General features: G+C 41.4%; 1 protein-coding gene and 1 pseudogene across 2 annotated transcripts; one reads left to right on the forward strand and one right to left on the reverse strand.

Annotated features, from left to right (window-relative positions):
• Positions 1–452: 452 nt before the first annotated feature.
• Positions 453–7,491, reverse strand: LOC147897652 (putative galactinol--sucrose galactosyltransferase 2; annotated as a pseudogene). The gene is made up of 13 exons (XR_015541646.1): positions 6,874–7,491; positions 6,499–6,758; positions 6,145–6,235; positions 4,154–4,240; positions 3,248–3,355; positions 2,956–3,064; positions 2,345–2,760; positions 2,114–2,255; positions 1,912–1,979; positions 1,681–1,815; positions 1,358–1,575; positions 1,174–1,262; positions 453–1,087 (listed from the first exon to the last, which is right to left on the reverse strand). The product of XR_015541646.1 is annotated as a putative galactinol--sucrose galactosyltransferase 2 (transcript).
• Positions 7,492–14,948: 7,457 nt separating this feature from the next.
• LOC147897653 (uncharacterized) lies at positions 14,949–16,618 on the forward strand. Its single transcript, XM_087380816.1, has 5 exons — positions 14,949–15,196; positions 15,354–15,420; positions 15,527–15,581; positions 15,662–15,716; positions 16,374–16,618. Exons 1-5 carry the CDS (start codon positions 14,990–14,992, stop codon positions 16,470–16,472), a joined length of 483 nt encoding a protein of 160 aa, XP_087236942.1. The 5' UTR covers positions 14,949–14,989; the 3' UTR covers positions 16,473–16,618.
• Positions 16,619–17,908: the final 1,290 nt, after the last annotated feature.

Raw genomic sequence — 17,908 nt, forward strand, 5'->3', positions numbered from 1 at the left:
GGTTATGTCAAGCTAGGGGTTAATTAAGCATTCTTGTTACTACCTTAAAAGGTAAGATCAATGTGATTTGATGTAGATTTTGAAGTTGTAAATTAAATCAGTTCTTAAGCATCTGATTTTTGTTAGCATTTTAAAAAAAATATTGGCTTTGGAATTATGTTGATCAAGCATTTGAATGGAAAGTTACAAATTTTAGAGCAAAGTAGACCCATTATGTATTATGTACCATTAAGTCATGGGGCATAGGAAAAACGTCTCAAATAGCTTTTCCAAGGGGAAAAAGCGTCCTAAATGGGGAGAAGTTTTCCCTCACATAAGCCCAATACTAAGAGTTAATTTAATTGGAGATTTGAGGTGTTTGTCTTCACTGTGTTAATAACCCATGATATAGCTTTAGGCTACAAAAAGGTGCTTATGATGAGAAATGTCATGGAATATTATTGGAGTTGTTGCAAATTACTTTGACTTCTTTCCTAGCACTTGTTTCTCCCACAAAACTCTAAAATACTCCACCGGCCACTGCGTGATTGAGAGTTCAGTTTGCATGAGTGTGATGGATGGAAAGCGGATATTGAATCTGGGGTAATAGCTGAAAACGGTGTGCAGCACTTAACCCTTTTGGTGGTGAGTTTATTAGCCTAGCTTTACTTGTGCTGTTGACAATGCCAAGAAGAAAATCCAGCAAGCTAGCTTATATGGCCCAATACCACAAACTAGATATCGACACTCCCCACAAGTGCCCCTCCTGATTGGGTGTGGGTAGCAACACTGTCCCCAGGCCTCTTTCTGCCTCGTAGGTGAATTCAACCACCTGTGAATCCACGCAGAATCTTTTGGGTCTCAATGAAGAATATACTCCAAATAGACCACATCCGTGTACTCTCATTGTCACATGCCCACTGGATTGCTTGACCGTGGTCGGAGCTTCTGCATCCAATTCATCATTTGCTGTGCCCAATAAACGATTGTTCATGTAAAATCCTGGTTTTACTTCTTTCACTTCATAATGAAGAGACCTGATTGCGGCTCCTGCATTGAACATGTTGATGAGGCCGATTGGAGCAAACGAAATCCCAGGAGCAAAAATCTGGAAAATCTAAGGAGTGTCAATTAGGCAATCCTGCAGAAAACAGCGTGGTAAGCAAATGAGGTTGGAGAGGTTGGTAAACAAACCTTCACTGGAACCACAGCAAAAACCTCATATTAAGGAGGCTTCAGGGTTATAGGCAAAGCCGAACTGTTTGGAAGGTATAAAAGCTCTCCTGCAACAAACCGCAAATAGATAGTGACATTTCGGTATTCTTGGTTTTTCGTATGGTAACCTACACATCAAAACTCAGGCGAAAAAGAATCCTACCTTGTCTATGAGAATAAATCACAATGTCACCATTCCAATCATTCCCTCCAACTTTAGGGAGAAAATCTACGTCTCGTGCATGAACGCTGCCTGTTATGGTGTTTGGTTCTGAATCATGGACTAAATTTTTCTTCTCATCTCTGCACCAACCAGCACCTTGACAATTGAAAGCTCCCAGAACTCCTGTACACTTGTTCATGTTCCATATTTTGAGCACACTGCACATACCAGCAAACCCATAGATGAATGGTAGATAGACACCTTTTAAAAAAGAACGCTTTTGAAAATTTCCATCTATACGTCTCTAGTGAAAAACTTTCAACCTTTTTCCATCACGAGCAGGAACACAAAACAGACAATCGCGTGAAGGTCGCCCAGGAAGCTCAGCCCTCAACACGGACCCATCCAGAAGCACAAGTTTTTTCAGAAGATGAAAATTGTGGTTCCCTGGCTTATCGCTGCAATGATCAAAGACAGAGATTTAAGACTGCCCTTAGTTCTTTGAACCTAGCACAGAGCATGTGTAAATACGTTTGGGAGGTTGAATATTTCACCTGACATAAATTGCGCATCCACCGATTGCTCGAGCAGCAACGTGATATTCTGCAGCAGGATGGAGGCTCTGCATTTGTTTTGTTTGGTAAGGAGCGATTCATCATATAGAACACAGCTAAGCGATGCTCACAAAACCTGCCCTATCTACAAAATAATATTGAACAAAAAACATCTGACAAGCCCTAAAAAGACTTCATTCACATGAAACATGTCCCAATCGGGTTGCATGAATTCTCCAAGGAACAGGCTATTATAAGCAACAGAGGCGATGTGTATGGTGTGAGATGCTGGATCTCTTGGGTAATAATCATCGGAGGCTCTAATCACAGCAGTCTGCTTAGAGCTGCAACACAAAACAATTGACACTGGTAAAATTAAAAGGTACTTAGCATCATCATCAGCAGTCATAGTAAAATCTGTGATCTAAACTACCTGTAAATGGCATCTGTATTGTGAATCATAGAAGCAATACACCCATTGTCTGGAAAATTGCAGGCAATTGATGCCTCTAGAGCCTGATGGTACTGCCTTGTGAGAAGCACCCGACCACCAAATCCTGATCCAAGTGTCTCAAGAATGTTTTGTACATCCACCTTTATGCCATCAATTCCCGCGGCAGCAAGGTTGCTGTGGAGTTCATCATAGAAATAGAACACCTTGCTTGGATGGACGAGTCCTAATCCATGTGTTGCTATAGTGTTCAGTGCATAATCTGGCTCATTTGCAGAAATGCCTGGAGATTGAACAGGATATTCCACAGCTGATTCATAGTGTTCCATGCCTGGTATCCCAGGTTTCACACCTCCCCAGTAGCCAGTGATGGCGTGCCAAACATATATGTACTTGCACTTTGCAGCAAAGGACAACATGTTTGAGTTTTTATGAAGACAGTATGATATGTTTGCCACTCTAAGGGCTTCTACTTCAACAACCCCATATATGTACATCTGGTTTTCGAAAACCCAGACTAAATTATTGCATGTTCAGTATAGTTTAACAATACTGAACAGCCACACCATTAGAAACAGCAGCACTTACTTGACATTGTGTTGCTGTTTAGCTTCACTAACAATAAGCTGGAGACCCAATGAAGGGTCTTCTTGTCTGTGACCATCCCGGCCATCTTTCTGGAACTTGAAGTTCTCCTTTATATTTTGTTAGCCGCCTTGCAAAGCTGCATCATAGAGAAAAACATGCACCCTCAACTTCTGGCTCTTTCTACTGTTAAATACATGACCAGGCGTGCTCCCCAAGACCTGAGAAATGGAACGCTATTCTCATAAAATAACAGAGTTCCATAAATTAGAAAGAGGATATCTTTGAATGAAAGCATACGCTGTTCCATTAATTACAGTAGCAGTTACAGGCTGCTGATCAGTTGCCACAGATTGCCATCCATCATCTATAATGAGAAAGCGTGGTGGAGTTCCCCCAAGGGTTAAACTGCAAAGGAACATAGCATCCAGATCACAAGGTTTGCTCTCAAGTCTACATCCAAAAGGCAGGACTTGCAATAAATGAAAAAATGTCATGACACCAAACTATATTGCACCAAACTGTACCTTATCTAGTTGCAACTAATTTAATACTTCTTCCAATTCATTACTTTGTCCATTTACCTCACTTTCCCTTTCCCACTCCTCCACTTACTCGCACTCCTTTTGTCCTATACTTATAAAACAGGAAAGCTTATATAAAGAAACTGTGATTCTCTATCTGGAGACCGAGACTTCCAATGTATAGGTTAAAGCTTTGCAATACAGAAATTGTATGTCTTTTTAGAATCCATCCTCATTATATTTAGAATGAAAATAAATAAAAGAGCATGAAATTTGTAAGGATTTTCTTTTTATTGCATATCCATACGAAATATAGAGAGAAAGTTATGGGCACATGAAAATTTTCAGGACTTTTGAGTTGACTGTAGAATGGCAATGAGTTCCACAGTCCAGAGACTACCATAAGTTTTTCAAATCAAAATTCCATCCTACAGCTCATCAAGCAGCAAGGAGTTATCTTTCCCAAGCTTCAACATCAAGAGTGAAGCATAGCACTCTACTTGTTCAACGCATCCACTGAAGGCAATTGCAAAAAGTGCAATAGCACAAGCCATGACTATTTGCATACTAGGGAATTCGATGCACATTCTATAGTTGACATAATGTTTTTTTTTTTAAATAAAGGGGGGGGGGGGAGGGAATTAAAAACAGGGAAGGACATGATATGTCAACTGTATATTACCTCTCTACACCTTCCCTGATGCCCTCGGAAGTTACATCTGTATAGAAAGCATCCCAGGTACACCAGCCAATCCAAGATACTTGGCATCTATTGACAAAGCATTGAAAAATGAACAGCATAAGCCTATTTAAAATAAGAGCTAAGGGTCACTGATATGTATGAAAATACCAGAAAGACAGGATCTAAAATGCAAGACATGGATTGCCAATAAACTAGTTACAATGTTTGTCTCAAGATTCTATTTTACATCCGCACATCAAGTTTCATATGCCATCATTGCTAAACCCTTCTTGTTATCTCTAAAATTTTAAACCATGCAAAGTAAACAAAAGATACCCAGAGGGGAGAGAGGGAGAGAGAGAGAGAGAGAGAGAGAGAGAGAGAGGGGGGGGGGATGGGACAAGAATTTTTTTACTTTGTGAAAACAATTCCAAGGACCTCATCCGAAGTCGATCGGAGGATCGACCACACAACACAAACCAACAAGTCTGCACACAATGAGCGGCAGAAATGTTGGTTGTGATTATACATGGTGGAGACAAGGGTTTTTTAACTTCATGGAAACAATTCCAAGGAGCCAAGCCAAGTATGAATCCGAAGTTGATTCAAGGATCGAACACACAACACACACAACAACAAGATCACAACACAAACAAACTAGAGAGAGAGAAAGAGAGAGAGAGAGAGAGAGAGAGGAGCAAAAAAACAATGAAGGAATAAAGAACAAAAAGAAAAAAAGGGCAATTCTACCTCATATGTTTTTAACGTAATCTATCTTATGTATATTGACGCCGAATATCCGATCAACATTTTCTGCCCTGGCGTGACAGTATGCGGTTCTTGATTGACTACAGAGGCTAGTAGAAAGGAAGTCATTGATGTAGTACAGATGGACTACCTTCTTCTTCTCTCTATGACGGAATGTACACCAGCCAAACCAATCCAAGATACTTGGCATCTATTGAAAAAGCATTCAAAAATGAACAGCATAAGCCTATTTAAAATAAGAGCTAAGGGTCACTGATATGTATGAAAATAACAAAACACCAGAAAGACAGGATCTAAAATGCAAGACATGGATTGCCAATAAACTAGTTACAATGTTTGTCTCAAGATTCTATTTTACATCCGCACATCAAGTTTCATATGCCATCATTGCTAAACCCTTCTTGTTATCTCTAAAATTTTAAACCATGCAAAGTAAACAAAAGATACCCAAAGGGGAGAGAGGGAGAGAGAGAGAGAGAGAGAGAGGGGATGGGACAAGAATTTTTTTACTTTGTGAAAACAATTCCAAGGACCTCATCCGAAGTCGATCGGAGGATCGACCACACAACACAAACCAACAAGCCTGCACACAATGAGCAGCAGAAATGTTGGTTGTGATTATACATGGTGGAGACAAGGGTTTTTTAACTTCATGGAAACAATTCCAAGGAGCCAAGCCAAGTATGAATCCGAAGTTGATTCAAGGATCGAACACACAACACACACAACAACAAGATCACAACACAAACAAACTAGAGAGAGAGAGAGAGAGAGAGGAGCAAAAAAACAATGAAGGAATAAAGAACAATAAGAAAAAAAGGGCAATTCTACCTCATATGTTTTTAACGTAATCTATCTTATGTATATTGAAGCTGAATATCCGATCAACATTTTCTGCCCTGGCGTGACAGTATGCAGTTCTTGATTGACTACAGAGGCTAGTAGAAAGGAAGTCATTGATGTAGTACAGATGGACTACCTTCTTCTTCTCTCTATGACGGAATGTTTGTAGATGTGTCTCCACCATCATATTACAAATGAGAACCTCGTTAATGATAGTGATACAATATGCAAAATGACAGCTTTAAATATCTAATTCCAAATCAGCTGGACACTTTTGGCCAGCTAGATATAAGCCGTGGTCGCAACTAGCAATAGTCACATGCAGGTCTATCACATCTAATTACACAGTGTTGAAAGCACGATACTAGGAGTCTTCCTACCTAACAGCATCAGAAATTGCTTCGAATGGATCGATCCCTGAATTTAAAAACACTGAGAACTTTCCTTCACTGGTTTTTACAGCAGGATCTCCTGCAGATGAAAAAAAAATAGTCGACCAGAACCAGACCAATTAGCTTTTGGGGCATTTCACACAGCTCTGAAAGCTCAATTAACTTTTTTAACAAAAAAGGAAAAGAGTCTAAAAACCATAACTATCTCGTTACAAGATGTTCAAGCTTGCCACAGACTATGTAAAGAGGAAATCTCAGGCCTCCTCAAAGCTATATACTGCGAAGACATCTACATAAAGGCTGCAAAATTAATATTTAAAAGAGCTGGTTTGGAGTACGTACCACTTTCCAAGCAAAGTTCCTACTCATTTCGCTCGTTCCCTTGCAAGGTAGCGCGAATCGGTCCTTCCAAAAGAGGCAGCAAGACTGTGTATATCGTCTTCCCTTCGGGTGCACCATCCAATTGTCCATTTATAGCAGATCTTTCTTTGCTCTCAACTAGCAAAAACTGGGTCTCCGAAGGTACATCCTTCCCACAGGTCCCCATCCGTTGGGTCATCCACCATATTTTGAACCGAAAACAGCAAATGAATCGATTTTCCCTGGCAAAAGGTATCCAGCGAGGTTAAATGTCAGCTTCACACGGCAGACAGCATTAAGCTGGGTAGGGTAGCTGTAAGAAATGAGAGCACCGTCACAACTGGAAAATACGAGAACCTTAAGAGTAAAATGAGGGGCGGATACTTCACGCCGATTCTAAAGCATTCTGGGAAATAAAAATCGCAGCACCCATGAGGACTGACGAGAAAAGAAAGACGCAATGAACCTGCCGCTTTCAGCAGAAAATCTAGCACGGGCTTGAGGCTTCCAAACACAGATACTCTAAGCGCAATCAAGAAAGACATGAAAGAATAAAGAACTTCCTCAAAAACTCCGAGTGGAAACACATGATATGAATCTCTCTTAGATGCTTTTGCACCCAGAAATGCGCCATGTACGAGGCCGAATCCTTGAGCAGGAGACACAGTGACGTTTTCAGGCACGGAAGACAGCAAAACCTTTCCTTGGACTTGCAAGCTGCCGTCCACAATCGAGATAGAGGAGGTGATCGTCATCGTCTTGGCCGTGGAGTGGAATATATACGAAGATCTCCCAGACAACCCACTAGAGAGGACAATGGAATGTGAGAAAAAGAGATGGGAAAGTGGAATTCTCTCCGAGGAAGAGGTGTGCAAAAATCATGGAAAGGTATGCATGGTTACAGTCGTTTGAAGGTGTTTGTGAGCTCAAGGTTTGGATTGAGGGATGGGAAAGAAGTGGGAGGGGGGGAATAGACACACATGTCTACCCAAAACAAACCAAAAAAAAAAAAAAAAGTTTGTCCATTCCCTTGTCCCTCTCTCTCATCTCACCATTTCACCTTGTCTCCATCACGCCTTCTCCACCTTGTCTTCACACAGCCTCTCCCTATGTTCCTACATCCCCCACAAGTCTTTTACAACCCAAATCGGTTACACCGATTACAACAGCATTGTCCACAAGTGAATGCTACTAAGAAGCCAGTATTATTCACATCCTAGACACAATACATGGACTTAGTAAAAGGTAAACTTTCAATCTTATATGGAGCTACCGATATTGATGAGCTCAAAACTAAGGGACATTTTTGCAATCTTCTTACTCACACGGGCAATGCTAGCGATCCCCAAAACAATCGGGGCACTTTGTTACAACAAACTATGAATATACACTACTTGATAACAATGATAAGACTCTTAATAGACCTAAGTTGGACTAGTCTACATGACAACTTGGCTTTAAAATTGCATAGTCTTCATGGGAATAGTAGTGCTTGTACCATTAGCCATGCTAACCTAGCAATGTTACTCATCATGGGAAACGACACATAATTGAGCTCAAAGGCAAAAGACCCCTTGCTCCTTTACTTCAATGAGAAAAAGACCACACAATTCTCTTTGGGGGAAAGATTGGCTCACATAGAGCAAGATTCTTACTACCTTGTTTAACAACCAAACAACCATGGAGTGTGAGTACTTTTGGATCCATGGGGTCCTTTGGTAATTAAATTTTAAGATGAAGTTATATTGGTTGCATGCAAAAGGTGAGCTCAAAAAGGTATCAAGCACACATCGTATGACTAGAGAAAGAGGGTGTAGCAGTTCTGGTTATGTTAAAAGTCACATTATGGTGAATAATGAGACTTCGCTTCATGAATCCAAGCGCTTGAAGGCCAATCGATGTGATTAATAAAGCCCATATTTTGGGCCCATGTTAATATTACCTCTCAATTCCAAAGAGTGTCCTTTCTATCATACTCCCATTTACTTAGCATTTTTATATCATGATTCTTCTAGTGTCTTCGCCAGATTCCTTTAAAATACTTATCACAGTATTTTATTTTATTTTTAGCCGCGATAGCCCATTGGTAGGGCGCCAGCATACCAGGGTGGCAGCCCTCGTTCGAACCCCATAGGGGGTACAGGTAGGGCGGCTGCCCCTCTATAGCCTTAACCATGTTTGTGAGTTGGTGTTAGATATGCTCAATGCCCCACCCTCCTGGTAACCACCAGTGGTCCAAGATGCTCAAGTTGTAAGGCCCCCATATGAGGAGAAGCCATGTGTGAGCCCGGGACACTGGATAGATCATGACTTGCATGTCAAATGAGGTCTATGAGATCATTGATGGTAGAAAGGTGACTTGTGTGGGAGCCCCTTGCTCTTGCTAGGGTCTGGGGGCCAAATGGCCCCTAGCTGGGGGATCCGTCCCCCTAATGGGGGTTTGGGGGTGAGAGCCCTTGAGGCGACAGTATAGGAAATATTCCATGGATGACTAGTCGGCTCCACCGACTAGGTTGACTGGTCGGCTCCACCGACTAGGTTGATCTGACTACCGCCCTCATAGCTATAAAGAGGCGACCTTCCTAGTCCATTGTATCAGACCAGATCAGATCTTCCAGTAGAGATCTTCCAGCTAGTAGCTCTTTACCTAGTATCTGTCTAGATCGCCATCTAAGCTCCAATGTGGGAGCACACGAGTGGATAGAGCCATCATCTATACCACATCAGTATTAAAGGAAAATTTTGTTCGCCCTCAATTTGCTGTGTACTCTCTATTCTTTGTTCAGCTTCTGTTCCGTTGTGCCGTGTAATTTAACATGGTATCAGAGCCCAGACGGCTCTAAAAATTAAAGAGTAGAAGAGAGGCGAGGGCTTCAACAGCATACGGAGTGATGGCAATAGGAAGCGGCTCAAGTTCAGCAACTGCAGCTGCACCAACAATCCAAGCATTGAGAATTCGCCCACCAACCTTCACTGAAGGTAAGCTAGATGGTACGAACTACACTCTATGGAAGTTTAAAAGTATTGATATTCTGGATTCATATGAGCTTCTAGAGACAGTACTAGGGATTGACCCAGAACCACAAGGAACCCCCGGCCCAGCAAATCTGGGGAGTACAATACCTCCTAATGCCGACCTTCTACGAGCTTGGAAACGCAAGAACGTAGATGCTCTGTGTGCCCTGGTTACAAGTACTATTGATAGTGTTTTGCTAGAACATATTGAAGAGTCAGTATGAGACGCAGAATCAGACAAGGATCCAGATGCTAGAGAATTAGCTCACAGCTGAGAAGTTTAATGAAGGAGAGACAACGGAGGCATTCATAACCCGAATCAAAAATCTGTGTGACCAGATGGCTGGTGATGGGATACAAAAGACTAGCGAAAATCTCAATGCTCAGGTGAGACCCCAACCATTGTCATTTGAGGAGTTCTGTGCTTTACTTATGATGGAGGAATTGAGGCTTAAAGCTCGAGCTAGAGGCAGTAATGGGATGCTGCGTTCTCTACTACTGCAAAAGGCAAAGGTGGTTCCTCCACCAAAGGTGAGTCCTCTACTAGTGGTGACAAAAAGAAGAAGGGCGGCAAGAAGAAGTTTCAGGGAGAATGCTTCTACTGCAAGAAGAAGGGCCATGTGATTGCAGATTTTTGGGTCAAGAAAGCAGATGAAAAGAATGGTACCCTAAAGAAGACAGATAAGGGGAAAGAGACAGCTAACACAGCGGAAGCAGAGTTGGATCTATTTCTGGCCATTGAGGAAGAGTGTTCTTCAATTCAAGAAGCATCAACCACTGATTCATGGGTGTTGGATAGTGGTGCCTCACGTCACATGACTTGCAAGAAGGGTTTATATTGTTCCATGCAGCCTCTACAGGAACCCATCACCGTGACGGTTGGAAATAATGCAAAATGCCCTGTTGAGGGTATAAGTACAGTTTCATTTGTTTCTGTAAATGGAGATGTTAAGAAACTATGTGCTGTATGTTCCACAAATCAAGAGAAATCTGCTATCAGTTGCTTCCATAACTGACCTTGACCATGAGGCAAGGTTCAACAAGATAGGAGCAAAAATTCTGGATAGTGCAGGCAATCTTGTTGGCACAGGAGTAAGGAGGAACAACCTATATGAGCTAAGTGCTCGTACAACCACCGCAGGAGTGGTGGCACAAGTAGACTTTAGCATGAAAGATTCAGCCACATTGGATTTGCAGTGCTGAAGGAGATGCAGAAGCAAGGTATGGTTGCTCACTTACCTACAGTAGCAGAAATCAAAGAACCATGTGAAGCTTGCATGATGGGCAAGCAACAGAGAAAGGCATTCCCACAAGAAAGCAAGAATAGAGCAAACGCTCCTCTAGAGTTAGTGCATGTTGACTTATTTGGTAAGATGCCTACACAGGCCTTGGGGAGATCTTCCTATTTGCTATTGATCGTTGACGACTAAAGTAGGAAGATGTAGGTGTACTTTCTTCGCGAAAAGGCTCAAGCTTTTGGTAAATTTAAAGAATGGCTACAGCTTTGTTAATTCAAATGAAATAGGGAGAAAAGTAAAGAAAATCAGATCGAATGGTGGTGGTGAGTTTGTTTCTACAGAGTTTGGAGATTTTCGCAAGAGCAAAGGGATCAAGCGACAAACGACATCACATACGCCTCTGCAAAATTATGTTGTTGAATGCCAAATGTGGACCATCGTGGAGATGGGGAGGTGTATGTTGAAAGGTGCTAGATTGCCAGACCACTTTTGGGCTAAGGCTATCGATACTGTAATTTACATCCTTAATCCCAGATATACAAAGGCACTCAAAGGTAAAACACCACATGAGGCTTACAGCGGTAAGAAGCCATCTGTCTCCCACTTCAGAACGTTTGGGTGTGAATGCTATGCGCATGTATTAGACAAAGAGAGACACAAGCTACAATGAAAAAGCACCAAATGTATCTTCTTAGGCTATTGTGATGAGAAGAAAGCCTATAAGTTGTATGACCAAGAGGCCAAGAAGATCATAGCGAGCTGCGATGTGGTGTTCAGGGAGCAACCACATGCAGTGGAGGCGGAGAAGAGCTCTTCCACTGCCTCTTCCTTCAATCCACTGATAGGAGTAGGTGACTTTGATGAAATCGAAATCTTGCAGAGGTTTCCCAGAAGCGGCGGACCGAATCGATTGGAAAATTCCGTTTGTAATGTTATGCCATTGCTTCAAGATTTTCAAAACTAAAAGATGCATTTGGTAGACAAGAAGCAGCCACACTTTCCTTAGTTGTTCATTTCGTGATCAATTGTATGCACTGGGGCAAGCTTTTTAACTCTGAGACCAGGTGAATCAATGCTTGCCTTAAGAAGCTGTGAGCTATGGCTTGAACATGGATCACTGTGATCCTATTCAAGTTGCTCAGAAAGTATGTGCTGGGATTTAGAAGGGCATCACCACTAGTCCATTGGATGAGCTCGCTGCCAAAACAGCATCTGCATTGACTGCCAACTATCCCGACTATGCTATTGTAAGAACCCAACCTTTCCCATCGCACATTGATTTGACTCATTCCATTTTTCCACAACTCTTGTTTAATGCTCTACTTTCCAAACAAATTCGTAGCTGGCAGGCCAGGATTGCAATATCTAACCTCCACAACAACACTAAGAAGTCATTCTCCAAAATGTCAATAGCATCTTAGCCCTAGTTTTGCATTTTGCATTCTTTTCATGCTGCTTCAGCTAAGTTTTTTTCTCAATTGCACTGAGACTTTGTTGCCTCAAACAATTGCTTGTCCAGGGTAAAGATTATGTTCAACCATGTCAACGAGCGGTCGAATTTACCAGCTCCTCTAATTGCGGATGAGGTGAGATCTTACCTCTTAAAGGTCAATGGAAGGGTGATTGAGAGGCCTCAACATATGCTTATGAGGTATCTATAGGCATTCATAAGAAGGATATCGAAGCATCTATGTCCTAGCGCTGGTTTACTCATGGCTCACCCACTCTTTTCAACGGTTTACTAATACTCACCCACTCTTTTCAACGGTGGAACACCAAGGCCTTAGGTATTCTCTGGCCTATGGCTTGATGACGTGCATGTAATCTCTCTTTGTGTGTAGTGATGTATATTAAAGACAAGAAAATAATATAAGCTTGTATGTGTAGCTCAGCAGTTGTATGAAAGAAGACAATATAGAAGGTATTCATGCAACAATCAGCTACATCCGAGGAACCAATGGAACTTCAAATGGCATTGTGCCTATGCTTCGAGTATTTAATGATACTGCCTGCTATGTAGACTAGGGTGGAGGCAAAAGAAAGGGTATGGGGATTGCTTAAGAGTGTGCCTTAGAATCATATTGGGATATTATATACCTTTGACCCTTTGGACAAAATTTGCACATGCATGTGATTGTACGTGCATTTGCAATTCATCTAGAGCCATGGAATGCATATATTTTTGATTGGTAATTGTATTGTGTGATTGGAGCATGGCATCTTCTTATGTGGAATACCTTTGAGAGGAAGAAAGTTGATTTATTTTATGGGTTATGGATGCCAGACTTGTTCATGAGGTGTGTTCAAGATAATGGACCCTAGTCTCTATTTTGCCCTAATGAAGCCCCAAGATTGACAGACTGCTGGGGTGAAAAGTTTGAAAACCTTTATACCCAATATGAGAGAGAGGTGGGTGTATTGTCAGTGCCTGATATGCTAGGGATGCATTCTGATTCAAGCGCTTCTTTGATAAATCAGACATTGCCCTTTGCAAGGGAAGGCAAAGAAGGTAATCCAAGCTCAGAAGTTATGGTTTGCATTTGGAAGCACAAGTCGAGACAAGCAATCCTTATATTCTATTTAAGGTCTGCATTACTCCAACCTAAAAGTAGCCATTCTCCAGTTTTTATGGCAGTCATTTTGTTCAAAGTATTTTCTCTGTTTGTCTGGAGGACTCTTCCACTAGTCAAATATTAAAAAAAAAAAATGCTTTGAGCCATATACCTCTAACATCTACAGTAGAAGAGTGTTGATGTTAGTGTCTAGATCACCAATGCCCGTTGATTCTGTCATGCCAAGGTAAGAAGATTGAGCAAGTAAGATGAAAGGGAGACTTTTCTTCGACATTTTGCAAGGTATTAAGATCTCTTAGTCTCCATTTTGCAGTCTTTAGGCCACAACATACTAAGCAAATTTTGAAGTGTTGCATGATTCTAGGCCGGCCACACCACGACATTTTCTCTCCTTACTTCAATGTTTAGGTGAGAAAGATACATTTGCATTTCATTTATGCTTCAAGGATTGTGATGCTCCAACTCTTTATTTGAATGTCTTAATGTCCTAGACAAGTATGCAGGTGAATGGTCTTTGATGAAAGCCATGAAACTAGCTTGTTTAAGCATGCGATACATAAAGATATGCATGTCGATTCTCCTCCCAAACTAACAGGTGGTTACATATGAAATGTAAAGCACCATGTACAAAATGTAGTTCTAGGTACCAAATTCAAATTGCCATATGCTAAATGCAAAATGTTATGTGATGAATTTAAAGTGCTATAGGCCCAAGCAAGGGTACTTTCCTTAGTTGTATAATTTTTTGAGAGGAGGTTCTCTAGACATGTGTAGTGATGTGCTAAATGCAAAGTACTATAAGCCAAATGCAAATTGCTATGCTCTAAACTCAAATTGCTATGTGCTATATACAAATTGCTATGTCCTAGATCCAAATTAATATGAACCCAAGGAAGGGCATGTTCCTTGGTCTTATAATTTTTGGAGAGAAAGTGTGCCAACTCTCCCCCCACACAAATGAGTGGTTATGTGCTAAATGAAAAGTACTGTAAGCCAAATGCAAAGTGCTCTATGCCTGATTCAATTGCTATGTGCAAAAATTAAAAGTACTTTGTGGCAAATGCAAATTGAAATCAATAAGAAGATGAATTTTGTAGATATCAACCCAAGGAAGGGCACGTTCCTTGGGCTTATAATTTTTGGAGAGAAAGTGTGCCAACTCTCCCCCCATACAAATGTGTGATAATGTGCTAAATGCAAAGTACTATAAGCCAAAATGCAAACTGCTATATGCCAAATTCAAAATGCTATGTGCAAACTTAAAAGTGCTTTGTGCCAAATGCAAATTGAAATGAACCCAAAGAAGGGCACATTCCTTGGTCTTATAACTTTGGTAAGGAAGTGTGATAACTCTCCCCCCGCATAAATGTGTGGTCATGCGCTAAATGCAAAGTATTATGTGCAAAGAGCATAAAGTGCTAGCTATGTGCCAAATTTAAATTGCTATGTGAGATTCAATTTTCTTGTTATATGATAAAATTACAAAATTCAAATAAAACATATTCTCTATCAATAGAGCTACATGCCCGGATCTAGTTTAAAAGTGTGTTGTGTGTATGTGTGAGAGAGAGAGAGAGCCGTGTCCACACATGGAGCAAGATTGACCCATAAGTAGGAAGTGTCTGGTTGCAATTGTAATTCGATTCCATGGCTTCCAGACGACAAGTAATGGCTGCCGCTGTGCAGCTCTTGAGGTCTCACCCTCCTTGCGTCCCCCATCCTCCTCTCCCTCGTCCTGTTGCCCGTCTCTATACTGCCTCGGATGTCGGCCCTGCCCCTCTCATAGCGCCCAAACTGCCTGCGCTGCGGCGAGAACTGTCGTGCTGCGCACGCACTGGTCCCCCTCCCCGAGAGGTGAGAACTGAGTGGCATTTCTTTCGATAGAGCTATCCGACTATAAGTTCCGTTTCCTGTTGCTTTACGAGAAGTGCTTCGATCCTGCATCTTGATGGGCGCTGGGGCCAACCGATGCAGAAGGTAATAGCGGCAAATTGTGACGCATTTGTCGCAGATAATAGTGGAATACTGCGAAGAGGACGACTTTACCGAACATTTCATCAAGCTAGCGAACGCGATCGGTTGAGCTCGGCCCTCGATCTTGGTCAATTCTTAAGGCAATTCTCCTAGCACCTGCGCTTCAGAAAAGTGCAAAAGCATGACAGGTTTTTGATGGATTCGCTGCAGAAAATGCTTATCCGGAGCTGGTGGTCTCAGGCAACCCAGATGATATACAACCCAGGTGATGTTGAAGCTTTCGATTCTATTTCGTTCCGCTTATATTGCTTCCAGCACTCACTCCGATCTGTGGGTTCTGCGCAGAAGGGGGTCCTTTGAGATTAGAGCAGGCGACTCAACTCTCTTCTCCAAGCTCAAGGTTCTCTTCTAAGAACGAAGTGTTTAATTAAGCATGAAGTGCGTTTTGTGTGCGAGCGAGCCACAGAGGGTGTGTGGGGAGAAAGGAAGGGGGGTGTGCACCCTGGTATGCGTATGCGTATGCGTATGCGTATGCGTATGCTTATGCTTGTGCTTGTGCTTGTGCGTGCATGCGTGTGTGTGCTGCCCACCTGTGCTTGCGAGAGAGGAGGTTTTACCCCAAAAAAAAAGTGTGAGAGAAGTATGTGTGTGTGTGTGGGGGGGTTGGTGGGTAGGTAGGTGGGTGGGTGGGTCGGTGGGTGGGGGTGTGAGAAAAGAATGGGTCAAATTTACTGCAGATTAGACCATTTCGCATGATAGAAACCATAGCATTTCCTCTCATGCTCCTTTGAATACCTATGCATTCTTTAGGCGCTCTTTGCATATGCCCCTATATGACATTTCTCATATATGAGACATTTCCTTACATCTTTCAGAAGTGTTTTCCGTGCGCTTCTAGCTACCACATTCGGTGGTCTGATTTGTAAATTGCATTAATTAATTGAATTAGTGGTTTCATCAAAGTGTGTGTGTGTGTGTGTGAGAGAGAGAGAGAGAATTTCTAGCTATCCATAGAATTGTCTAACTTTCCATACCATTTTCCTGGACTTCCATGTAGGCAAACCGCTTGCCACAACTCCAAGAAATCCTAAGAGCCATTGATTCCCTACCACCAGTAAAGTGTGAAATCTCGGATCCCAAGCAAGTAGCTGCTTAGATATAGAGATGCTTATGTAACATAGTTTCCAATAGAATTTGGACTTTATTGGAGTTTAACGTAATGTTATGATTGTATACATGAGGGGATTGTTGTAGAAAGTTGGAAAGGATTTCTCAATCATTTAAGCCATACTTCATAAAGTAAGATTTGTTTTAACAGGATCTCTAACATTGAAAATAATGTTTGGATGTTTTTTGGTAAGTAATCTTTCTTTTGGGGGGGAGAAAGCAAAATCTTTGAAGAAATTAAGTAAAACATTTGTTAGAACACTTTTGAAAGAACCATGGTTGTACTTAACTCCCACAAGGAAACCCAAAAAAAAAAAGCAAACTTCAAATACAATAGCCAGATAACGGCTTTAATTAGTAAGAACCTCAACCATGTCACATAGCAAGTTCCATATGTGTAGAAACTCCTCCAAGTGCTCTTTTTTAGTAAGAACGATGTTCTTCTTGAGACTTGTTTATGTTTACTGCTCTAATTCATTCCCAAATCATCATAATGTTCTACTATTGAGCACCTTTCTTGCATGGAACCACTAGTTCCAAGTTGGCAAGCATCAAAGTTACAAAATAACACTCATTTGCAACCATATGTTCCATAGCACATTAGTTCTCACACAATTCCAGAGCCCACAAAACCTATGTGGCATGTCTCCCAAAGGCAAAAAAAATACCTCATTGTGCACGTTACTAACTCCCATATTCTCTTAGTCAGTATGCAATCCATGAAGAGATTGGGCATTATCCTCATATGGTTTGCTACATGTAGGATGCAATTCATGCCAAATCCAATGATTGTAGCTCTTCATCTAGTTCAGATTGCCCTATGTAAAATCACCCATAGCAAGCAAGAGTGCTTTTCGCGAATTTCTCTATTCCAAATTCAATCCGAGTTAAAGGACATTCCCTTTTAGCTATTTTTTATTGAGCATCTTTTTAAACTCCCTAGAGTACTTTGAAAACTCTGGACTAAGAGGTTGTTCTACAACATCCCTCTAAATGCCCTAAAGCAAATCAAAGTTTTGAAGTGCGATGGAAATCGTGAGATCATCATCAAATCTCCACATCTAAAACTCCTTATCCCAAAGGTCTCTCCTTATTTTCAAACTTTGCTTGGTCAATGCACTCTTAAGCATCCTTGACAACTCCCTTAAGCATCCTTACTAACATTATGTCTTCATAGACTATTCTCCTACATGTTAGAAAACAAAATGGAGTAACATTTGTTGAAAAACAAGATTTATGGCGACTTCGATCATCCAAATCATATTCGATGGAAAAAATACTTTAAATGAACCTTATAATATGTGGTATTGACATGCTTGCAAGGTATCATGCCCATCTAGCATGTGCATGTTTGAATAACACACCTCAGAGCTTGTTTTTTGATGGTCTTGCGTAAGACTAGTGAAAAATAGAGTTTGTGGCGAA

Source organism: Dipteris shenzhenensis, chromosome 10 (assembly GCF_047967505.1).
Source record: "Dipteris shenzhenensis isolate YYH24624 ecotype China chromosome 10, Dip_SZ_1.0, whole genome shotgun sequence".
NCBI lineage: Eukaryota > Viridiplantae > Streptophyta > Polypodiopsida > Gleicheniales > Dipteridaceae > Dipteris > Dipteris shenzhenensis.

Bases quoted from the DNA above. Each gene is read 5' to 3' on its own strand.
- LOC147897653 (XM_087380816.1), top strand. From the start codon at position 14,990: ATGGCTTCCAGACGACAAGTAATGGCTGCCGCTGTGCAGCTCTTGAGG. The intron at 15,197-15,353 runs GTGAGAACTGAG...CATTTGTCGCAG, and splicing joins CTGGTCCCCCTCCCCGAGAG to ATAATAGTGGAATACTGCGA. The intron at 15,421-15,526 runs GTTGAGCTCGGC...GATTCGCTGCAG, and splicing joins CAAGCTAGCGAACGCGATCG to AAAATGCTTATCCGGAGCTG.